Source organism: Rhinatrema bivittatum, chromosome 4 (genome assembly GCF_901001135.1).
Source record: "Rhinatrema bivittatum chromosome 4, aRhiBiv1.1, whole genome shotgun sequence".
Taxonomy (NCBI): Eukaryota; Metazoa; Chordata; class Amphibia; order Gymnophiona; family Rhinatrematidae; genus Rhinatrema; species Rhinatrema bivittatum.
The window spans coordinates 168,543,242-168,568,546 of record NC_042618.1 but is presented as its reverse complement, the minus strand read 5'-3'; the positions used below and the strand labels follow the sequence as shown (position 1 = coordinate 168,568,546).

General features: G+C 49.0%; 1 protein-coding gene across 2 annotated transcripts in view; it reads right to left on the bottom strand.

Moving 5' to 3' along the window:
- RNF213 (ring finger protein 213) overlaps positions 1 to 25,305 on the bottom strand; it is a 413,312-nt gene that overhangs the window by 118,137 nt on the left and 269,870 nt on the right. For both annotated transcript variants that reach the window (XM_029599190.1, XM_029599191.1), the window contains exons 39-46: positions 11,147 to 11,328; positions 10,150 to 10,270; positions 9,810 to 9,910; positions 9,404 to 9,586; positions 8,949 to 9,118; positions 8,766 to 8,865; positions 8,433 to 8,547; positions 7,967 to 8,165 (exon numbers count right to left, since the gene is read on the bottom strand). In XM_029599190.1, the coding sequence (XP_029455050.1) occupies positions 7,967 to 8,165; positions 8,433 to 8,547; positions 8,766 to 8,865; positions 8,949 to 9,118; positions 9,404 to 9,586; positions 9,810 to 9,910; positions 10,150 to 10,270; positions 11,147 to 11,328 (1,171 nt within the window). The remainder of the gene's footprint in view (positions 1 to 7,966; positions 8,166 to 8,432; positions 8,548 to 8,765; positions 8,866 to 8,948; positions 9,119 to 9,403; positions 9,587 to 9,809; positions 9,911 to 10,149; positions 10,271 to 11,146; positions 11,329 to 25,305) is intronic.

The window sequence follows — 25,305 nt, the reverse complement described above, 5'->3', positions numbered from 1 at the left end:
GACGGGTCTCTGGACTGATCTGTGGTATTACAAGAACGAAGATTAGCAGGTAAGAACCAGTTTTCCTTTCCTGAACATACCCAGATCAGTCCAGACCAGTGGGATGTACCCAAGCTACTCTACACTGGGCGGGAACCCGAAAGATCCACTCGCAGTACAACCTCCCCAAAGGACGATTCATCTTGCGCCCTCACATCCAAACGATAATGCTTGGTGAAAGTGTGCAGGGAAGACCAAACCACCGCTCTGCAGATCTCCTGAGGTGACAGAAGCTGACACTCAGCCCAGGAGGTAGCCTGGGTTCTAGTGGAATGAGCTCTCAACCCATGTGCACCTGACACTCATGGGCAACATAAGCTGCAGTGATAGCCTCCTTAATCCAGCGCGAAATCGTCACCTTCGAAGCCTTGTCACCCTTTTTAGGACCCCCACAACAAGACAAACAGATGGTCCGAACACCGTAAGTCATTAGTAACCTCCAAATAGCGCAAAAGAACACAATGCACATCCAAAAGATGAAGTTCCCTCTTCTGAGGGGAATCTCTGGACCAGTTTGGAAATCCTGGTAGATCCACCACCTGATTGACATGAAAAGCAGAGACCACCTTGGGCACGAAGGAAGGAACCGTGCACAGCAAAACTCTATCATCGTAAATCCTAAGAAAAGGATCTTGACACGACAAAGCCTGTAACTCTGAAATGCGTCGAGCAAAACAAATGGCTATGAGGAAAACGGTCTTCAAGGTCAAATCACTAGATGACAAATACCATGACAAACCCGACTGCATAAACATAAACAGCTAGCCGATTCTTCTGTGTCTAGTTTTAGTACTTCCCACAGTCCCTTGCTATTCCTCATATCTTACCTGCTAATTTTCATTCCTGTAGTACCACGGATCAGTCCAGACAGTGGGTTGAGCCTCCTGTTCAGCAGTTGGAGACAGAGAAAAACTGAAACTGAATCAGGACACAGCCCACCCTGCATCCCTTCAGTATAAACGTTATCAAAGCAGAGAAATATAAAGATAACTAGCATAAGATCAAGCAAGCAACAATTAACTGGTAATTTAAATTGAGTAACATCCCAGTTCTTCATTTCCTTGTTCTCTGTAAGACTCACCTTCAGTCATTTCAATTGTTCTCTGTAAACCGAAGTGCTTAGTGACTTTGTCTCTAGAACCTCGGTATATAAAAAATGTTAAATAAATTTGAACAATTAAAAACATTGTAAAGAACCGCTCTTACATATAAATCTATCTGGTAGATACTTCCGGTGCCTTAAAATTCTGATAAGAAGCCAATATATTCAAAATGCTGTGAAGAACAAAGGAAAACTTCGAGCAGACGAATGAAAAGTAAACGCAGCCAGGGCGGGAGTCTGGACTGATCCGTGGTACTACAGGAATGAAAATGAGCAGGTAAGAACCAATTTTCCTTTCCCTGTACTTACCCGGATCAGTCCAGACAGTGGGATGTACCAAAGCTTCCCTAAGTAAGGTGGAACAGAGATAGTCCCGCTTGAAGCACCTGTCTGCCGAAGGAGCCAAACACTGGTGCCTGGACATCGAGACGATAATGCCGAGCAAAAGTATGCAGAGACTTCCAAATAGCTGCTCTGCATATTTCCTGTGGCGAGACCAACTGGCTCTCTGCCCAATAGGTAGCCTGTGAACTCAAAAAATGAGACATTAAGCTCTCCGGAACCGTCCGGCCCCAACAGATGTACACCAATGCAATTGCCTTCTTTAGCCATCTAGCAATAGTTGCTTTAGAAGCCTCATTCCCCATATTGGGTCCGCTCCACAAGACAAAGATGATCAGAGACCCGGAACTCGTTTGTGATCTGTAAATATTGCAGTAGAACTCTCTTCACATCCAGTCACCGGAGTTCTCCGCCCAGCGTGCTGGCAATGTCCTCTGAAGAAAAAGCCAGAAGCTCTACTGACTGATTTATGTGAAAAGAAGACACAATCTTTGGTAAGAAGGATGGTACTGTTTTGAGGAAAACATCTGAATCAGAAAAACGAAGAAAGGGTTCCCTACAGAACAAGGCTTGGAGCTCGGACACTCTCCTGGCCGAGCAAATAGAGACAAGGAATACAGTCTTGAGAGTCAGATCTTTAGGAGTGGCCCGCCAGAGAGGTTCAAAGGGCGCATTCACAGAAAACTCAAAGCAACAAATTAAGGCTCCAAGATGGAAAAGTAACCCGGACAGGCGGGTTCAAATGCTTGGCACCTTTGAGGAACCGAACATCATCGATTTTGGGCCACCACCACATAACCATCGACCCCATCCTAGGAGGGAACCAAGAGCTGAAACTTGCACCTGCAAGGAATTGAAGGACAAACCTTTGGAGGCCATTCTGGAGAAAGGAGAGAACCTGGGACACCGGGGCCTTGCGTGCCGGAACTCCGGACTCGGAACACATGTTCTCAAAAACTCTCCATACCCGGACATAAACAAGAGAGGTAGAAGTTTTACCTGCCCATAACAGCGTGGATATAACTTCTTCCTTATAACCCTTCTTCCTCAGTCGCCGCCGCTCAAAAGCCAGGCTGCTAGACAAAAGCGATCTGCCTGATCGAAAAATACGGGACCTTGGCACAGTAGGTTTGGAAGGTGAACGAGGTAAAGAGGACCTTCCGTTGTGAGGTTTACAAGATCCGCAAACCATGGGCTTTGCGGCCACTCCGGTGCCACGAGAATGACTGACCCCATGTGAAGTTCTATCCGTCTGAGAATCTTTCCCACCAGAGGCCAGGGTGGGAACATGTAAAGGAGAACATCGCGAGGCCAGGGTAGAACCAGGGCATCCACGCCTTCCAAACAGTTCTCCCTTCTGTGACTGAAGATTCTGGGAGACTTTGCATTTCCCAGGGTGGCCATCTGATCTAAGTGGGGAGCTCCCCACTTGCGCATGACCAGATCCATCGCCTCTTCAGATAACTCCCACTCTCCGGGATCTAGATGTTGACTGAGGAAGTCGGCTTGAATATTCTCCTTCCCCGCAATGTGGGAGGCCGCCAGCTGATCCAGATGGCGCTCCGCCCAGGAGAGGAGCTTGCTGGCTTCCAAGGCCACCAGACAACTCCTGGTGCCACCCTGGCGATTGATATAAGCTGCTGTGGTGGTGTTGTCGGATAGGACTCATTCCGCTTTGTGACGGATCAAGGGTAGGAAGGACTTGAGTGCCAGACGAACCGCTCGGGCCTCCAGACGATTGATGTGCCACTGGGATTGAACTGAGGACCATAGTCCCTGGGCAGACTGATTCTGACACACCGCTCCCCAGCCGGAGAGGCTGGCATTCATAACAATAATCCACTGGGGAATCTTCAGGGGCATCCCCTTCAGGAGGTGAGTGAGCGAGAGCCATGATGCGACTGTCGCCGCCTGACGGCTTCACTCCGCCTACCTTTCTTTTTCTGCAATTCCTTCAGCTCCCTGTGGACGTCTGGCTGCCGCGGAGTCCGCCCGCTGTCCTCTCCGGCATCCCCGGACCGGCTTGGGCGCTACCTCCTGCCATGCTCCTCAGGTACCTTAGGGCGCGCGCGCCGCGCGGCACTCATTCTTATTTCCTCTATGGTGCAAACCTCAGGGGTGTCCCCCTGTGATGACGTCTCGCTGCCCAGATATTTAAGCCTATGTATGTTTGCTAGCTGTTGAGTTAGCAAGGGGATTTCCTACAGATGGGATTCGCTCTCCGTACCCAGCTACTCTGCCTCCAACTGCTATTGGACTCTTTTTCTGCTAACGGGGTACCCGCTCCTCGGGGGGCCTCTCTGCTTCTTTCAGGTCGCTATCAGGAACCGGTACTCGCTCCTAGAGGGCCCATGTTCCCTGACTTGCTGCCTGTGTCCATCTCCTCTTCTACTTGGAAGAATTCTCTACAGACACCATCTGTGAGTACTACTACCATCTATTCCTCAGAGCTGTTTCCCTGGAACCAGGAACTCGCTCCTCGAGGGCCTGCCTCCGTTCCAGCGCCAGTGCCATCTCCTACTGGGAACTGCTGCGTGAGTACTTGTCAATGAGTCTCTGCTCCCAGGGATCTGGTACTCGCTCCTCGAGGGCCAGCTCTCCCTATCTCAGGGCTTCTCCATACTGGGGACTCTGTGAATGTCTTATTGTACTCATTCTCTCAGTTCTTTTCACTACAGCACTGCTACCGGAGGAGCCACTGTTCCAGTGCCCTGAGGGATACTAGCCCAGCCGGGCTCCATCTTCTACTCACTACAGCCACCTCTGGTGTGTGTGTCCAGAGCTGAGCCTGACCTGTGGCCCCTCACGGGACTTCCCCCCGTGGGTGTGGTCAGCAGCCAGACTGTCCAAGGGTCCACCCAAACCTTACAAAACATAACAAGCCACCACTGCATGCTGGCGATGGTAGAATCAGAGAACGGTAGAGGTGTCCGAAACTCCTCTGAAACCGGGTTCCAGCGGGACAGCAAAGCTTTCTGTAAAGGACGCATATGCGCAAAAGCCCAAGGAACCAAATCGAAAGTTGAAGCCATAGAGCCCAGGACCTGAAGGTAGTCCCAGGCCATGGGTACCGAGAGGGATAGAAGATTTTGCACTTGATCCATGAGTTTGAGTGCCAGAGCATCGGGCAGCCACACCTTGCCCACGCGGGTGTCGAAGTGTGCTCCCAGGAATTCCAGGACCTGAGAGGGCTGAAGGTTGCTCTTGGAGAAGTTGACTATCTGGCTGACGGCAGTGAGAAACGTCAAGACTCTGTCGACCGCTATCTTGCAGAGTGTCTCCGACTTGGCTCAAATGAGCCAATCGTCCAGGTAAGGATGGACTAGGACTCTGTCCCGGCGGAGGGCGGCCGTCACCACCACCATGACCTTGGTAAAAGTGCGCAGTGCAGTGGCGAGACCAAACAGGAGTGCCCGAAATTGGAAGTGTTGCCCCAGGATGTTGAAACGGAGATAATTCTGATGTTCGTGGCATATCGGGATGTGGAAGTAAGCCTCCGTTAAGTCGAGAGAGACCAGATATTCACCTGAGCGAACCGCCACTATAACCGCCCTCAGGGTCTCCATTCGAAAATGGGAAACCCTGAGGGCCCGGTTGACTCTCTTGAGGTCCACGATTGGGCGGAAAGAGCCATCCTTTTTGGGAACAACGAAGTAGATGGAATACTGGCCAGATCCCTGTTCCTGCAAGGAAACCAGGACTATGGCTTCGAGCTCTTGCAGCCTAACAAGAGTCTGGCACACCGCTGGATGCTACAGACTCCCGCAGGGAGAGATTAGGTAGCAGTCCAGGAGGTCCCTAGAAAATTCTAACACGTAGCCCTTTTCGATCACTTCGAGGACCCACTGATCCGTCGTAACTTTGACCCATTCCCTGAAAAACAGGGACAGACGTCCACCTAAGTTGGGAATGGAGAAATGGGCCGGCCTTATTTCATTGTGAGGAGGACTTTGCAGCAGAGCCTTGCAGGTTACCATCCCGGAAGGGACCTCGGCCATGAAAGGAATGAGGAACCTCTTTGGAAAGATCCCCACATTTTGTTATACCGGCACTGACCTCTGAAACGACAGCGCGAAGGAAAAAAGGACTTAGACTGTTTAGGATGGTGCTCAGGCAGCTTATGAATCTTGTCTCCCAAAGATTTAATAAGCTGTTCAAGGTCCTCACCAAAAAGCAACTTACCCTTGAAGGGAAGCGTGCCCAACTGCGACAGAAGAGGGATCTGCCAACCAATTTCGCAGCCAGAGAAGTCATCTGGCCGACACCATGGAAACCATAGCTCTAGACTGCACCCGGAGTAAATCATAGAGGGCATCAGCCCCATAACGCCACCGCTACTTCCAGCCGTTCTGCCTGTTCCGCCTCTGCAGACGGGAGGTCCTGGGTGCTGAGTAATTGTTGAATCCACCTGAGACTTGACTGCTGTATGAGACTGCTACAGACTGTCGTCCGAATGCCTAAAGCCAGGGCTTCAAAAATCCACTTGAGATGCAGTTCCAGTTTGCGATCCTGAATATCTTTCAACGCCGTAGCCCCAGGATGGTGGTTCGTTTGGTGTCTGTGGAGACCGAAGCGTCCACCTTGGGAACCTTAAGCATCTCTAGACATTGGTCAGGTAGAGGATAGAGTTGGTCTTTGCCCTACCCACTCGGAGACCTGATTCGGGGAACTCCCATTACCGGAGGAGTAGTTGCATGAGCATGGGATAGAATGGGAACGTACTTGGAGGAGCCCCAAGTCCCGCCAGGACCGGGTCCACGTTGCCTGGAGTAGCAGCACTGGTGTATTCTGCAGGTGGGACCTCAATCCCCAACTCGTCTAATACCAAAGGAATGAGCGGATCCAGCTCTTCCCTTTGGAACAATCTTAAAACCCGTGGGTTGTCTCCCTCAATTGGCGGATTTGGGAGCAGAAAATCTGTGTCTGGATCAGGAACAGGGATAGGGGAGGGTCTGGGGTAGTCGGAACGCCTGGCACGTTCCTGACTCTGACGGAGCCCTGCGAATCTGGAGCTTTAGGGGGCTGGGAAATGGGCACCCGAGTGATTTTTGCTGGAGGGGGGTCTGGAGAGGGATCATCCTGTTCCTGCAGACTGGCCAAATAGGATTTGTGCAGTAAAAGCACAAAATCAGTGAAAAAACGATGCTGAGATTTCCCGGGTAATGGGGGAGGAGGGACCAGGGGAGAAGGATCAGGGAGTCTATAGGACTTAAATCCGGCGGCGAATTAGAAAAATCAGGCTCCCCTCCCCCCCGAATCCACTGCTAGAACCGAGCTCAAAATGGCCGATGTTCCTGCGCTTTTTTGTGAGGGAGCCAGCCTGGAAACATGTTTGGGAACCAGACCATGAACCACTGAGCTCACTGCCACCGCGGAGAGACCCTCTCTGCCGGGTAAACAATCGGAGAACAGCCCATCACGGGAGAGCAGCGAGGCAGGCTCCCCGCAGGCTAGACAGCAAGCTGAACGCAACATAAGCAAAGGGGAAGCTGCCATGGAGAAAATAAAAACAGCTGAGCCTGGCTGCACTTGCGAGCGGGAGCAGGCGAATAAACCCTGCTACGCTGCTTCCCCTTGTCCTCAGAGCAACCCAAATGCGGTGAGAGAAAGCTGTGCCTCCAAATGAATTATTTCAGGCTCTTTTTCTTTTACGAGAGCAGAGGTATTAATTCCTCCCTGCTATGGGACCCGAGGCATTAGACATCTCTAGGGTCAGACAAGCCAAAGAGGGAGAGTGACTGGACCACCAGTATCACCCCAAGCCAGGCAATAAGGTCACCGGGGATAAGGAATCCTAGGCTGAATACTCAAGGGGAACGCCCCCCTAGGACCCTATAAGAGCTAGGAGACAGAACTGTCTCCCTTAGGAAACAGGTTTTGAATCTTGCAAAGAAAATGTTTTTTTTTAAATATAAGAATTAGAAAGGTAATACTTGCTTGATCCTGAAAAAGTAAAGGTATGATGGAAAAATCTCACAGAGAGAAATAAATTGGTAAAGAGAGGGAACAGCAGGTTCAACTGCCTGCATATGCTGAAGATAGAGAAATACTAAAGGGACGCAGGGTGGGCTCTGTCCTGATATAGGATACCCTTTCAGTTTTTCTCTGTCTCCATCTGCTGGACAGGAGGCTCAACCCATTGTCTGGACTGATCCGGGTACGTACAGGAAACATGGGATCTTCTTGGTGTTTGGGTAATTGCCAGGTTCTTGTAGCCTGGTTTGGCCTCTGTTGGAAACAGGATGCTGGTCTTGATGGACCCTTGGTCTGACCCAGCATGGCAATTTCTTATATTCTTATCTACTCCAAAAATATCTCCTGAGGTAGTAATGTCAAGAAAGGAAAAGAAAGATAGAGAGAGGCACATAGAGTGTCCAGAGGACAAAGAAGGAAACTAAAGGATAGGAAAAGTTCTTAATTTCACTGGGCACAGGGCAGATTTGACCAGTTTCAGACCTGTGTATGGTGCCCTCTGTCACTCACCAGTTTCCCCATACATTTCAAAGATCAGCTGTGCCGCAGTGTCCAGGCAGAGTCGTATGCGTGCCATTCCTTGAAGATACTCTATTGAGGACTCACGGGGGGCCAGTTTCTGCATATCTTGGTGGCAATTTTTCAGGAAAAGTCCATCCTCTCTCAGCTGTGTCTTAGTGAAGGCCCCTATCTTCTCATACATGGAATCCTGCATGCCATAGAACACAAGGTCTCTTAAAATCACAACCTAATCAGTTTTTCCTGCATTCCTTGAACATGCACAGAAATCTTCCCAGATTTGTACACATATGCACTTTTAATGCTCTGAATTAGCTTCAATTGCCTGTTACAGCGTGACGCTGAAGAGAGCCCTGGGATTAATATCCAGTGACTGCAGTACTCATGCAATACCCCAGAGTAACATCTTATCCAGACAGCACCTCCCTCAAGAGTGAGAGGCAATAATGTATTGTACCTCCAGACAGTTGACAAACAGCATGTAAACTTCGGTCAGATCCTCCTGGTCTAGTAGCGTCGGGTTCTCTATGTCAGATAAATATGTCTGAATGTACTCTTTTACATCCTCAAAGCTAAAAAGAAAAAACATGAGATTACTAAATACTACAAAAAGCAATCCCTTTTACTTCCTCTCCCAAGCAGGTTGCTTGGGAGGGGATGGGGTGGGTTGAGGAGAAAAAAAAAAAAAAAAAAAAGCACAAGGGGGCGATGAGGGCAGGAGGCACAGGAGAGGGAAAACACATACTGGGTGTATAGTGCAAGCAGACACAAACTCTCAGGGTCTCAGTACCTGTACTTCAGTAGTAGTTTCAGCACCACAGAGCGAACAACAGGGCTCTTATCCACAGAGTCGTCAAACGGAGACAAAGATTTTGTGTGGCTTGTACGATCTAAAAGAAACAATCAACAAATAAGGGAGGAGGATACCTGGATGAGGAAAAACAGCAAGTGTGCAGAGGGGGAAGGGACTCACTGCGCTGCAGGGCCTGACACAGCTCCTTGTTGAAGAAAAGCAGAGAGAGGAGCAGCAAGATGACCGGCTTGTCTGGTGGCACGCTACCCTTGAAGCACACGCTGGACACCAGGTCAATGAAGAAGTTGTTGCACAGTTTTCGGAAATGGGAATACTTCTCCAGGGCAGCACTGAGGAGAAGGAAAGCAGCAGCTCAGGGCACAGTGGAAATAATTCACATTTACCATTTCTCTTAGCAGTACTGGTAATATGTAACTCCATACTCCTTGCTTGATTAACATGAATATGTACCAAGTTCTGATTTCTACATCTACTTTCCTTTTTTAAATGTTGTGTAAGGCCTTGTGCCCGTTTGTAAAAATCTATTAAATATCTGGGGAGCACCTGAATTCTCTGCAGATAGTAACAGTGTAGTGACAGATACGGGAGGAGAGGTCAGGAGAGAGAGAGAGTACCTGAGCCCCTTGCTGACAGTGATGTTGAAGTTGTCCGGAAGGACAGTTTTGCAGTAGGGGCATATCATTTGCCCTGGGATTAGCCAGCGCCCAATGCAAGCTTTACAGTATGTGTGGTCACAGGGTAGGCACACAGGCTCCTTTAGGTCACTTAGGCAGATTGAACAGTCCTGGAGGCCCCTCCTGCAGGAGAAGGACAAGTGCGTCAGTGTGGCACCTTCCAGGGGCTCAATGAAACATCTCAACCACTTACTGCATCTTGCACAAGAATATGGACACTTAAAAGAAAGAAAGAAAAATTCTTAAAATCAGACACGATCAAATACTCAGTTTTTTCTAATTGTGGAATAAAGGTCCCAACAGAGCTTTTAGCAACCATGACAAGCTCCTCATGGTCTCATTTTACCTGCAGAAGACTCTATTGGCTCTGTCTCTGCAGTCCCGAAGGACATCTATCACTACCCTAAAAGGTCTCAGCATCTTCATGTCGGCATCTGCTTCAAGCACCTAGGAAATGAGACGCACAGAGTCAGAACAGCACAACTTCCAACACTTCACTCCCCCTCTCTTACATGGCTCAATGGCGAGATCCCTGGAATAGTGATGCTGCCTGATGTAAGATCCTATAAGATCCCTCCCCTCCCTATGTCTGCCTGCCCACCCCAGCCTGAAGTACCGACCCTGCCAGGTTTGTTTCAAGATTTCTCCAATCCCAGTCTCTGCCTGACCCAGTAAGGGGTACTGACCTTGCCCAATTTAATGGTGTCCTGCTCAACCAGGATGTACAGTGTTTGATTCCGGGTCCCCACACCAAGCACTACGTGCTCCACAAAGAGGGCCATGGAGAAGACTCGATTCCAGCGGGCTCTGCATGGTGAGGACAGAGGAGAGAGCTCACAAAACTCATACTTAGCAACATCGGACCAGGGTAAGAAACACATACTTAGCAACATAGGCAGGGTAGGAAAAATTTCCCCTGGAAATCAGAGAAGAGTGATGGGGGAGTCCCAGTTTTCGGGAACCTTCAGAATTTGGTGCCAAAGGCACATGCCTATGTTGCCTATGCCTAAATCTGATCCTGATCAAGACCCGTCTTAGAGAGACTTACAGCACTGTCAAGGCTTCTCCAAATATGCCAGCAGTGACATCCATGGGGAATAGCCACTGGTTTAATGAGGCATGTCGCACTCAAACATGCTGCGGAATAACAAGATGGAGGATCACTTTTGGGAAACGCTGAAAGCACGGAAAGGGTGACAGCACAAAAGTATGGGGCGTATGTATGTCAATAATGTATGGAAGTCTGATTCTATACTTGATTAAATTGGTTTCTGTATTTTTATTGTAGAAACAATCATATTGAATTTTTGCCCCTGATGAAGCATTAAAAGAAACACGAGCCGTGACGGGCATTAGGATACATGATCACTCCTTCAGCGTTCTTGGTCACTCAACCTACAAGATAAGTGTGTTAAGTGCTATTCACTAAAAAAATTATAAAAAAAAGGTATAATCAAGACCTATGATTATAAATGCGGTAAAACCACAGATGAAAATAATTATGTGGTAAATTTTTACTGAACTTCAGCGAGAGCTATTGAGTTAATAAGCTCTCAGATCTAATATATGAGGTCTTGGTTTATACAAAGTATTGATATTTAATTCAATCCCAAATTCATTGGTGTGGTTCTGATGTTTGCACTCAAACATCCAACATACAATGAAGATGACCATAATACTCACTTGACCTCTTGGAGCCACAGCTGGCAGCCTTGCGCCCTGCCCTGGGTGTAGCTCTCACTGCAGATGAGCTCAATGGGCATCTGAAGGTTCTTCACCTGTCGTAACCAAGCCTCGGGGGTTGGCTGCAGTGCCCTAGTCTCCAGCAGCTCTGTGCCAGCCACAGCAGCAAACACATCCAGAGCCTGAAAGCACATATACGGTGTGTGTTGGAACAGGGCATCTCAAGTAACCTGCAAGCCCAGGTACAACATCCCCCTGGCAAAAAGCAGCACACCGGTGTTTAACCTGTTCCGTGCCTGACACAGGAACCAGTCAGGTGACCTGGTCAGCGGTTCAATGAGACCAGCAGGACAAGGTGTGCAGAGAAAATCCGCCTCAGTCTGGTACTGGAAGTAAAGGTGTATATTAAAAACTCTTTGAAGAAAATAGTCAAAAGGGATCTAGCTACCGGTAGTTAAATAATTTCACCGGCTAGATCAAAGCCTTTGAAAATTGATCAAGTTAATTTATACCCTAAATTTCACTACAGAACTAAATTTAGCACATCAAATACTGGGTGTAGTTAGATTATGGGGTGGGGGAAATTACATGGCTACCTTCTGCCCACTCAGCTCAGCTGGGGGTGTGCGTTACTTTTTCAGGGTAGGCTAAGGAGAGAGGTCATTTGTGGGGGGAGGGGGATGCACCTTATCTAACACTTTTTTTTTTTTTTTTTTTTTTTTTAAGTTCATGCCAGGTGGATCATGGAGTGCTTGCTGCCCTTTCTTTCCCAGCCAATGTGGTTGAATTCTGGTAAGGGGGGGGAAATCGCAGGGAGTGCCCCCAATTTTGTTAAACCATGTGGATACGTAGATGGGCAGCATCCCAGATGTCCCTGTTAAACCTCTTATAATATGCAGATGGGATTGCAGGGGGCCTCCCATTATTATTGTTAAATTGTGTAGGTGGGAAGGGAGACTGCAGGGAACTGGCTTCCCCTAAAAGTTCCTGTAGGTGGGAGAGGTCTTAGCTGGTTAGATCTGGTTTTCAGCATAAGCAGGTCTCTTAAAGATAAATGGCTAGATTTAAGCTAAAATGTCCTAGCATGTAGCCAGATGGACTCAAGACCAATGGGTTATATGCTCCCTTGCTAGCAGATAGAGTCAGGTTTGAAAGCTGACGTCACCCTAGCTACACGCCTGCGGTGACCTCAGCCCATCAGTATCTCTCCGTCTCCTATGGGGATCGCTGTACCCTTTCAGAAGAAGAAATTCTACTTTTAAATTGTAGAAAGATTTAGGCCCGCTCTCCTGCAGTGATACCTAAAGGTCCCTCCTCCAGCTGAGAATTCCTGAGGTGATTTCTGAGATCCCTCAGAGGTGTGACTTGGTACGAGTAGCCGGTTCCCGGCGTGGACTTTGCTGCTGAAGCAGCTGAAAGGCAGCGGGTGCAGGAAGCCGAGCGCGGCAGAAACAGTCTCTGTACTCAGTTTTAAGCGTTGAGCCCAGGTAAGAAAAAAAAAAAAAAAAAAAGAAGAGGATTCCTCCCGATTCAGAGACATTGGAGGGGTTTCAGGAAGATTTCCTCCGGTCTCCCTGCTCAGCACACCATGCCGACATCGTTCCCGATCCCATTGGGGTAAAGGGAAGTGGGCTTTCGAGCGGGTTGAGCCACCATCGGTGGGCTAGGCCTCGCTTTAGGCTCTGTAGGCACACTGCATGGTAGGCCGTGGCAGCGCCATCTTCGCGTGTTTTTGTGCACATTGCAGTGTGCACATCACGAGCATACATACGCGCACAATTTTCTAGGTGCAGAGATTAGATAAAGCTGGGTGCAGGGGCTGTGTGCACACCTCGATGCTGCCTGTGAAGGTGCCTGAAATCTGTGCGCACACATTTTAAGCGCAAGCCAGCCGAAACACACAGCTACCATCTGCAATGGCTCCGGAAGCAAAGAAATATAAGCGCCATTCTCTTTGCGCTGCTTGTCGTATTAGGGCTACACAGTCTGACCTGGATTCTTACTTATGTCAGCACTATGAGGAGGCCTAGGGAGAGTTGGCCTCCCCTGTCTTTGCTAAGCCAGGCTCCTCCCAATCAGAGGATGGGTCATCCACAACCTCAACAGGAAGTACTCCGGATCTGAGTAATCCCGGGGCTGGGTCTTCCATGGAAGAGGGAAATCCAGTGGCGCATACACCAGTACCTCCTGGGCTAGGCGTGGACCCGGCAACCTTCTCTTGTGTGGAATCTTTTTCAAGACTTTCAAGCCTTCGTACAGGCAAAGTCTGCTTCACTTGCCCCTGTCCAGACAGAACCCCAGCCGATAGGGCCTCCCACTCCCAGCCCTATCGGCAGGCCTTGAGACATTCCTCATTTCACCAAAGGTATCCCCTGGCACGGACCCAAATAGTTTGGGCGAAGAAGGGGATCCAGATTCCTTGGAAGATGGGGATATCCTACTTGGTTTGGAGCCATATCGGACCATGATACCTTTTTCCATAGAGATGAACTGTCAGCCCTGGTTTCCCAGACCCTGAAGACAGTGGGAGTTCCTGAGGCAGGCTCTATGACGGAACCAAAAAAGAATCCTATTCTGATGTCTCTATGGAAAGCCTCTTGCTATTTTCCAGAGCTGGAAGCCATGCAGGAGTTATCTGACCTGGAATGGGATGCCTCTGAAGCAAGTTTTAAAGGTGGATGAACATTAGAAGCTCTATGCCTACTGGATCCGGCGGTGAGAGAACGCCTGCATTTCCTTACAGTGGAAGCGCTGGTCTGTGCCGTTTCAATGTGAACAACTATCCCAGTGGAGGGAGGAGCGTCCTTAAAAGATGCTCATGATACCCGATGGAGTCCATCCTTAAGCAAGCCTTTGACGTGACAGCAGTGACTTTACAGATTGCTTCCTGTTGTGCCCTGGTAGCTCGCTTGTGCCTGCTCCTCTCTAGAGAGGTGTATGATTCAGGGGCGTACTCTAGAGAAGCTATGGAGCCCGCTGCTGCCTTTTTAGCTGATTGGGCTCTGACCTAGTCCATACCGCGGCCAGAGGCGTGGCCTCAAAGTTAGTGGCCAGAAGACAGCTATGGCTGTGAAATTGGTCAGCAGACACAACCTCTAAAGCAAACCTCACAAAGATGCCCTATAAGGGATCACTCCTCTTCGGAAGCGAATTGGAAAAGCTGGCCAGTAAATGGGGTGAATCTCCAGTGCCCCGGCTACTAGAAGATAAGAGAAAGCAGTTACAGCACCCCTTGCCCATGAGGGATTGATCCAGGGACTCCCAATGCTTTCGGCCTTCCAGAAACTTGACATTTCAGAGGTCTAGGTCCTTGCGGAGGTCTCAGTCCTTTTGGAGTCAACAGCCCAAGAGAGAGGCAGGTTCAGGTTCAGCCTGAACTCTGCAATGACGTTTTGCCGACCCACCCATGGAATGGAGAGATAAGGGGTCGATTATCCCTCTTCTACCAGCGGTGGGTCGAGATCACATCAGACAAATGGGTACTAGATATCCTACTTCCTATGGGAGGCATATGCGCTGGAGTTTCGCAACACTCCTCGGGACATGTTCATGATGTCCCCTTGCCACTCCCAGCACAAGAAGCAGGCAGTGGAGTCTACCTTGATAAGGCTCCTCAGGTTGAGGGCTATAATTCCAGTACCTGTGCCCCAGGAAAATACAGGGCGTTATTCCATCTATTTCATCGTACCCAAGAAGGAGGGTTCCTTTTCCTTTTGCCCCATCCTGGACCTCAAGAGTGTCAACCGACACCTACGGGTAATTCATTTCCACATGGAAACCCTGTGCTCCATGATAATGGCCGAACAACTGGGAAAGTTCTTAATCTCCCTGGACCTCTCCGAGGCCTACCTTCACATTCCAAGCCAGCAAGAGCATCAGTGTTTCCTATGCTTTGCGGTACTAGGGCCACAATTATTAGTTCCGGGCGCTGCCCTTCAGCCTGGCCACCACCCCCAGAACATTTCCCAAGATTATGTTGGTCGTAGCGGCAGCACTGAGGAAAGAGGGAATCTTGGTGCACCTGTTCTTGGAAGACTGGTTGATCTGGGTGAAGTCAGTGGAAGATAGTTTCCGGTGACCAGCAGGGTGACATCCCTGCTTCAGGAGCTTGGTTGGGTCGTAAACATGGACAAAAGCAGTCTCAAGCCCTCCCAGTTCCTGGAATATCTGGGAGTCTGGTTCAACATCAAGCAGGGCAAGGTCTTGAGTCCCCTGAAGCCTCCCCATCCCCCAGCGCTGTCCGATCTCCCTCGCGGCGCAGCGCGTGCAAAATGGCCGCCGTTCCCGCCAGGAATGGGGGAGGGGCCGGCCCACGCCGCCCGGGCAAGGCTAGCACCGCTGGAAAATGAGTGCGGGGCCCGGACGTGCCTTCCCCCCCTGGGAGGCACCTAGCACAGATGCCCTCCCTGGAAATGCGCGAACCGGGCTCGCCGCAGGCCGAGCAACGCGACAGCCGCGGCATAGCAGGCGCTCAGAAAAACCACCCCGGCAGCTAAAATCACTCGGTGAGCCTCGGGGCGGAAGGGGGGGGGGGGCCGCGAAACGGCGTGCCGCTGCGGGGGGGCCCGGACGGCCTGCACAACCCGCCGAGAAAAACAAGCGGCGCCGCGGGGGGGCCTGTCCTGGCCTCGCAACCCGCTGAGATCACTCACCCTGCTCCCTGCAGCCCACGAGGTGCGTGCAAGATGGCCGCGGGAGCGAGGGAAATCGCTGGCAGGCCGGGCACACCGGCAGTCTCAATCAGCAAGCTGAAAATAAAACTACAGCCCAGCAAACCAAGAAAAACGACTTACCCCGGCAAGAACACAGGCTCGCGCTGAGGAAACAAAGGAGACAGAGAGCCAGCACAAGGAAGGAGCCCCGCCTCCCCAATTAATCAATTAACTATCTTTTTTTTTTTTTTTTTTTTTTAAAGTACAACTTGATCCAAGACAAAACAGAGACAGAGAAGAAAGTTCCAACCAAGGGAAAACAGAATAGGTTTTAGGAAATCGGGAGCAAGCCCAGATTCCCCTACTCGCATCTGCTGGAGTCAGAAGATACTGAACTCCTGCAGAGGGGGTAGTAGTACTTATGGTGACGCCCCCTCGAAGCTTTGGGCTGACTCCATCTGCTGGATTGGGGACATAACCCACGGTCTGGACTGATCCAGGTACGTACAGGGAAGATAGTTTCCGGTGACCAGCAGGGTGACATCCCTGCTTCAGGAGCTTGGTTGGGTCGTAAACATGGACAAAAGCAGTCTCAAGCCCTCCCAGTTCCTGGAATATCTGGGAGTCTGGTTCAACATCAAGCAGGGCAAGGTCTTCCTCCTGCCCTTAGTCCCAAGTGCGTTGGTTGATGAACGCGATATGCCCGAAGGTATGGAGCTATCTTCATGTCCTCGATTTGATGGCGTCATCCCTGGAGGTAGTATCGTGGGTGAGGCCACACATGTGACCACTTCAACACGCCCTGCTGTCCCATTGGAAACCGTTGTCTTAAGACAATTCGATTCGACTCCACCTAATGATGGAAGTATGTTCTTGGCTCCAGTGGTGGCTACAGGAAGCTTTCTTGGGCAAGGGTGTCACCCTGTCCCGCCGAACTGGCTGGTCCTCACGACAGACGCGAACCTCTGGGGCTGGGGAGCTCACTGTCATGAACTAACGGCCCAGGGACGTTGGATCAAGGATAATAAACCGCCTGGAAACCAGAGCAGTCAGATTGGCCTGTCACATACTCCACATACAGCCACATACTCCACGGTCAGGCGATCCGCATAATGTCAGATAATGCAACAACCGTAACCTACATCAATCGCCAGGGGGGAAACAAAGAGCCAGCAAGTGTCACAGGAGATAGATCTCCTTACAGAATGGGCAGAAATACATCAACCCACATCGCAGGAAATGACAACATCAGAGCAGATTTTCTAAGTAGGGAGAGTCTGGATTTAGGAGATTGGGTGATTTCAGCCAAAGCCTTTCAGCTGGTAGTAGATTGCTGGGGTCTCCCGTCCATCGACCTGTTTGCCGCATCTCACAACACGAAGGTTCCCAGATTCTTCCCTCCGTGGCCCCTGCTGGGGCAGAATCGAGCACCACAGGGAATTAAGTCATACTAGTAGCTCCAGAATGGCTCAGGCATCCATGGTATGCGGACATGAGGAGACTCCCAGGGGAGACCCTCCCCTGTGCCTCCTACCACACAGGGACCTGCTACAGCAGGTCCAGCTCTTCACGAGGATCTGACTCGATTCTGTCTTTCGGTCTGGCCCTTGAGAGGGCTCGCATGACAAAGCGAGGATATTCAGCGGGAGTAACTGCCACGATACTTTGCGAGCGGAAGTTCTCTACGTCCCTAGCATATATGCAGGTCTGGAGAGTATTTGAGGCCTGGTGCGAGGAACATGCTGTTTCCGCTCATATGATCAAAATCCCACTAATCCTGGAATTTTTGCAGGATGACTTGAAGGTCCAATTAGCGGCTCTCTCCTGTTTAAGAGGCAAGGGGCGAGGTGATTGGAACCTGCCTGTCAGCTCATCCAGCTGTGGTCTGTTTTCTGAAAGGGTGAAGAACATCCGGCCACCCCTATGGTGGCCATTTCCCTTGTGGAATCTTAGTATTGGAGTTGTTGGCAGGGCTCTCTTTTTGGCCGCTGCGCAGTCTTTCCTTACATTTATTAACCTTGAAAATGGTGTTCCTGGTCGCTATATACTTGGCACGTCACATCTCTGAATTACAGGTCTTGTGTTGGGAACCGTTCCGCCAGATGACTCCAGGAGCATTACAGCATTCCATCCTTCTTGCCCAAGGTAGTCTCAGACTTTCATTTGAATCAGTCCATTTCGTTACCATGCCTAAATAAATACAAGGACGCGGAGGAATACAGTCTCCTCTGTCATTTGAATGTTAGTACACTTTTGGTATGGTATCTGGAAGTTTCAAAACTGGTCCAAAAGACAGGTCTGTTTATCCTTCATGGTGGAAGAAAGCAGGGTGAACCAGCTTTGCGGGCTAACATAGCTCACTGGATTAAGGAGGTGGTCACGGGAGCCTATGTGAAGGCAGGAAAGCCATTACCTTTTCAGGTTAAAGCTCATTCCACCAGGGCTCAGGAAGTCTCATGGGCAGAAGTTAGATGGCTGTCTCCCGTTGACATTTGCCAAGCGGCGACTTGGTCCCCCTTGCACACCTTCTCCAGATTCTATCACCTGGACGTACAGGCCTGAGAAGACGCAGGCTTTGCAAGGGCAGTGTTAATCAGACTGCGGGCAGCCTCCCGCCCCAAGTGGGAGTAGCTTTTGCACATCCCATTGGTCCTGAGTCCATCTGGCTACACGCTAGGAAATGGAGAAATTACTCACTGATAATTTAGTTTTCCTTAGTGCATAGACAGATGGACTCAGCATCCTGCCCATGGCTTCCCAAGAATGGTGCCAAGGATTCACCTGTGGCATGAATATCGATTCCAAGAGATTACAGGTAAGCAGTCATCCAGTCCCTAGATCAGGGCATCTATAATCTTATTGGAGTTCAGTGTTTGTTTGGTTGAGTACAGTTATCCATTTTAATCAAGTTTTTTCAGTAATATGTCCACAGTGGCTTTTGAAGAGAATACTGAAGGGCTGAGGTCACTGCAGGGGTGTATGTAGAGTGATATCAGCTTTGAAACCTAACTCCATCTACATCTGCTGGCAGGGGAGCATAACCCATTAGTTCTGAGTCCATCTGTCTACACTAAGGAAAACAAAATTATCAGGTAAGTAATTTCTCCATTTGAGCATCTATATAGTGCTGACAGAAATGGAGAGAGTGGAAATCTGAATTGCTATTAGATGGCAAGAACATAAGAAATTGCCACGCTGGGTCAGACCAAGGGTCCATCAAGCCCAGCATCCTGTTGCCAACAGAGGCCAAACCAGGCCACATGAACCTGGCAATTACCCAAACACTAAGAAGATCCCATGCCACTGAAGCAATTAATAGCAGTGGCTATTTGCTAAATAAACTTGCTTATTAGCAGTTAATGGACTTCTCCTCCAAGAACTTATCCAAACCTTTTTTGAACCCAGCTACACTAACTTCACTAACCACATCCTCTGGCAACAAATTCCAGAGCTTTATTGTGCGTTAGGTGAAAAATAATTTTCTCCAATTAGTCGTAAATGTGCTACTTGCTAGTTCTAGTCCTTTTATTATTCGAAAGTGTAAATAACCGATTCACATCTACTCGTTCAAGACCTCTCATGGTCTTAAAGATGTCCAACATATCCCCCCTCAGCCGTTTCTTCTCCAAGCTGAACAGCCCTAACCTCTTCAGCCTTTCCTCATAGGGGAGCTGTTCCATCCCCCTTTATCATTTTGGTTCCCCTTCTCTGTACCTTCTCCATCGCAACTATATTATTTTTGAGATGCGGCGACCAGAATTGTACACAGTATTCAAGGTGGGGTCTCACCATAGAGCGATATAAAGGCATTATGACATTTTCCATTTTATTAACCATTCCCTTCCTAATAATTCCTAACATTGTTTGCTTTTTTGACTGCTGCAGCACACTGAGTCGACAATTTTAAAGTATTATCCACTATGATGCCTAGATCTTTTTTCTGGGTGGAGGCTCCTAATATGGAACCTAATATCGTGCAACTACAGCAAGGGTTATTTTTCCCTATATGTAACACCTTGCACTTGTCCACATTAAATTTCATCTGCCATTTGGATGCCCAATTTTCCAGTCTTGCAAGGTCCTCCTGTAATTTATCACAATCTGCTTGTGATTTAACTACTCTGAACAATTTTGTATCATCTGCAAATTTGATTACCTCACTCATCGTATTTCTTTCCAGATCATATATAAATATATTGAAAAGTAAGGGTCCCAATACAGATCCCTGAGGCACTCCACTGCCCACTCCCTTCCACTGAGAAAATTGTCCATTTAATCCTACTCTCTGTTTCCTGTCTTTTAGCCAGTTTGTAATCCACGAAAGGACATGGCCACCTATCCCATGACTTTTTACTTTTCCTACAAGCCTCTCATGAGGAACTTTGTCAAATGCCTTCTGAAAAACCAAGTACACTACCATCTACCAGTTCACCTTTATCCACATGTTTATTAACTCCTTCAAAAAAGTGAAGCAGATTTGTGAGGCAAGACTTGCCTTGGGTAAAGCCATGCTGACTTTGTTCCATTAAACCACGTCTTTCTATATGTTCTGTGATTTTGATATTCAGAACACTTTCCACTATTTTTCCTGGCACTGAAGTCAGGCTCACCGGTCTTTAGTTTCCCGGATTGCCCCTGGAGTCCTTTTTAAATATTGGGGTTACATTAGCTATCCTTCAGTCTTAAGGTACAATGAATGATTTTAATGATAGGTTACAAATTTTTACTAATAGGTCTGAAATTTCATTTTTTAGTTCCTTCAGAACTCTGGGGTGTATACCATCTGGTCCAGGTGATTTACTACTCTTCCTTCCCCAAAAGGTTCCCCAGTTCCTAACAAAACTGAATCCCTCTTCCTTGCACCATCTTCTCATCCACGCATTGATACGCCGGAGCTCTGCCTGCCTCTGGTGACCTGCGCATGGAACAAGGAGCATTTCAGAGACCTTCAGCCCTAATTCAGGGGTGTCCCACTCCCGGAACAGTAAATCAGTGAGACAAATGAAAGGGAAAAGACTTTGTCAGACCCCAGCCGGGAATCTTTCTTAGGCACCTCAATACCTAATTCTTCCAAAACAGCCAGAATCAGCGGGTCCAACTCATCTCTCTGAAAGTGACGGACCACCTTAGGGTTATCTCCGTGCCTTGAGGCTTGACTTGATCCAAGTCGTCGTCCGGATCTGCCCCCAGCGGGGGCTTGTCACCCAAAATCGCACCATCCGGGTCAGAATCAGGAGAAGACGCATCGCCCGCTGGACGGACCAAGGTGGAAGCATTTGAGGGCCGAGATACCGCAGCATCCCCATTCTCTGGAAGTCGAGACCTCTTAGGGGCCTCCGTTCCTGATGCCAGCGAGGCAGCTCCTGCCCCTCTTTTGGCAGCTTTGCGGGCTTTAAAAGCTTTGTGCAAAAGATAATAAAATCAGATGAAAATGAGGAAGAGGAGGAGTCAGAATCCCTGTCAGGGCTAGGTCCCTCTTTGTCAGCGACCTCATCCGCCCGATCACCCCCTCAGAAGCTTGAAAGTGCAGCGACAAAGGTGGCGGGAAATTCCCCTCCTCCAGCGCGGCTAGCTCAGCTGCACGAAAAGTTTGCAAAATGGCCTCCGTTCCTGCGCTGAATGGGAATGGATCAGGGGCGACCTGAAGTACTGACGGACTGCAGGTGGCACCTCAGCTTAAGTAGCAGTATCAGTCAAAAATTTCTCTGGCTCCATCTGCTGGAGGGGAGGCAAAACCCAGCTGTCTATACTGATCCAGGTACGTACAGGGAAAGGCCACTGTTTCTGCACTGACAAGGAAAGACTCAGTGCTAGACCTCCATCACCCACGAGGCTTCTTCAACCAGTGAGGCCATGTTCGACGCAAACCCCCCAAATGCTATATGCTGCTTTTGCTGCACATGCATACTGTTCCTCCCTGCATCCACGGCACACACCAGCACCTCAACAGTAAGCAGGGGAACAATCCCTCAGCGCCATGGAACCAACACCCAGGCTCCTCCGCAATCAGAGAAGCAGCTGAAAAACCACATCACTGAACTTCCTGAGCTGCTATGGTAGCTCCTCCCCTGGAACCCCAAAACTGCACAGATTCCTCTAACTAATTCCTTGTTCTCTTTCTTTTTTTTTTTACTCTGAAAACAAATAAAGATACATATAAACCAATACTTTCCTTTGGTGCAGAGGAGTGAGAGCCGCATGACAGATCATAAAAGAGCCAGACCATTGGCTAAGTCTGTCTCCTTTCGCCAAACTTTAGCTACCCAGCCCAGGACAAATCGGATAAAAGGGATACTTCCCTGGCTCAAATGGGCTTGCAGTGCAGATGTGCCAGCAAATTCCACCACTGTCTCGTGGAGGATGAGAGATCTGGACCACTAGATGTCTGCCCCATGGACTCTCCGGACTGAACTGTCAGAAGGGTCACCAATCCCTTGCTCATCGGCTCAGACAAGAGAGGATGGATCTACCAGGTCCTCACAACCTCCTGGGAGGGGGGTTGTGAGGACCTTTTAATTTTTTTTATTTTTTTTTATTTTCTCTCCAGACTGCAGGTTTTACACTATTTACCATCTGCTGGAGACAGAGAAATACTGAGGGACTGCAGGTGGTACACTGGATTATGTTCAGTGTCAGTGAAACTTTCTCTGTCTCCATCTGCTGGCAGGGAGGCAAAACCCACGAGTCTGGACTAATCTGGGTACATACAGGTAACTGGGGTCTTGTTTTAATGAAATGCATCATATTAAATGAAAATTGGTTCTTACCTGCTAACTTCTGTCAGTCCAGACAAGTGGGTTTTGAATCTCTACCAACAGATGGAGTCCGAACAAAAACACTTCTGAAACTGCTACATAAGCTAGAGTGTCACCTCCAGTCCCTCAGTATTGATCTGTACCCAAGTCAAGATGTAGACAAATTCAAAAGCTAACCTAACGCCCTCTTCTACGTGAGCAGGGGAATAAAATTAGAGCCCTTCAACAAGAGCCCTTATGTCCACAGCAGGGATCGAAACCCCTGAAAAGTTAAACAATAATGACAAGACTTTTCAGTCTTCTCTATGATACACATAGCCGAGATATCAATCTTTCAATAGGGTGGGGCTCTGGACTCATCTGTGGTATTCCAGGAATGAAAATTAGCAGGTAAGAACCAATTTTCCTTTCCTGTTCATACCCTAGATCAGTCCAGACAAGTGGGATGTACCCAAGCTTCCCTAAACTGGGCAGGAACCTGAAAGACCAATTCACAACACATACTCCCCAAACAGCTCCTCATTGGGCACCTGAACATCTATTCGGTAAAGTCAAGTGAAAGTGTGAAGGGACAATCAAGTCACCACACGGCAGATCTCCTGCAGAGAACCAACTGACACTCCACCAAAAAAGCTGCCTATGCTCTGGCCCCTTCAGGAAGCGCCCTTCCTTTTCAAATATAATCTGAAATTAGGGCCTCTTTCAGCCACTGTGCAATCATAACTTTCAAAGCCTTGCACCCCTTCTTTGCTCCACTGAACAGCACAAAAAGATGATCAGACCTTTGAAATCCATTGGTAACCTTCAGACACGGAAATAAACACAGACGGACATCCAACAAATGTAACACTCTGGGTCTGCCACATCCAGACATCGGAATGCAGTAAGTTCAACCAGCTGACTCGGTAAAGTCAAGTGAAAGTGTGAAGGGACAATCAAGTCACCACACGGCAGATCTCCTGCAGAGAACCAACTGACACTCCACCCAGAAAGCTGCCTATGCTCTGGCCCCTTCAGGAAGCACCAAAAATGACGGAAAAGTCTGCCATGAAACCCCATTCACTGAAATTTGAAGAAAAGGGTCCCTACATGACAAGGCCGGAAGTTCTGAATCTTGCCTGACCGAACCAATAGCCACTAGAAACACCACATTCACTGAAAGATCCTTCAGGGATGTCCCCTATAATGGCTGAAAATGTGAAACAGCTCAAAAGGTGAACTAGAAAGAGCCTTAAGTACCAAATAGAGGATTCAAGAGGGGTACACCCAACTAAAAGGAGGTCATAAATACTTAGCGCCTGTCAGAAAACCATATCCAGATGGACCGCCAAAGAAACTCCATCCACCTTACCTTGACAGAAACAGCCTAAGACTGCCATCTGAATATAAAGAGAGTTGTATGCCAATCCATTCACAAGCCTCTTCTGCAGAAAGGTCCGGTTTTGAGCACAGACACCCATGTCGGATCAAGCTCTTCTTCAACACACCAGACCTCAAACGCCTTCCACATCCTGACATAAGCCCAGTAAGTGAACAATCATCTGGCCTGAAGTAAGGCAGAAATAACTGCTTCTATCAAAGGTCAGGCCACGAGACAAAACGTGATCCATCCGATCTCAAAAGACTGGACCTTGCTGGATAAGTCCTTGAAGATGATCTAACTTCAGAGGACCGACGACTGTGAGATTTACCAAGTCTGTAAACCAATGCAAACACGGTCCCTCTGGCACCATCGGTATATATCAGAACTTTCACCGGCCACATAAAAACCAACACTTTGATGCCTTCTGAGCTGCACTCATGACTGCTCACCTTGGCATTCTTCCTTTTCAATATGAGATCCCACTGAGAAACTCCCCCCACCTGGCCTGAATTAACTCCATTGCTTATGGCAATAATTCCCATTTTCCCAGATCCAACTGCTGCCGGCTGAGATAGTTCACTTGCACATTGTCCACTCTGGCTACATGGGATGCTGCCAGAGCCGATCCTGCTCAAGCAGACAGCCACTGAGCCCACTGTTGCTACATTGTCTGACAAAACTTGAACCGCAAGAATGATAGACCAGAATGCTCGTATGGATGACCACCAACCCAGAGCCATCTGTCCTTGTCAGGTTGGCATCAGTTGTCACCACTCCCCTATCTGGGATCCCCAACTCCACTCCTCACTCTAAATTGGCTCAAGAAAGCCAGCATGAAGGACTGGATCTGGCTATCCCTTGAAGCGGTGTCAGGAGCTGAAATTCCTCAGAGGGCGAATTTGGGAGAGACTGTATATGTTTGAATGCCCAAGGAACTAAATCCAGCGTAGAAGCCATACTGCCCAGGACTTGCAAATAACCCCACACTATGGGTACCAAAGTAGCAATAGACGATGGATCTGAGCCTACAACTTTGTCATCCTCTCTGCCGTGAGGAAAGTCTTCCCAACCTGGTATCAAATCTCACCCCCAGATACACCAGGGACTACTCTATGCTAGGTTCACCACCCAGCATAGAGAATGCAACTTCTGCGTCATCCGTGACAAACAATGATGTCTTCTGACTTTGCCTCGAGAAGCTGTACCAAGAACCCTCTCTTTGCAAGTCCACAGCTACCATCATCATCACCTTGCTGACGGTCCAAGGAGCAGTCTCCAATCCTAACTATAGAGCTCCCCCGCCTGAGGAGACAACGCCGGCGGGAAATCCCCCTCCCCTCCACGGTTCGCTCGGGAGATCGGAAGGCAGACAAAATGGCCTCCTTTCCC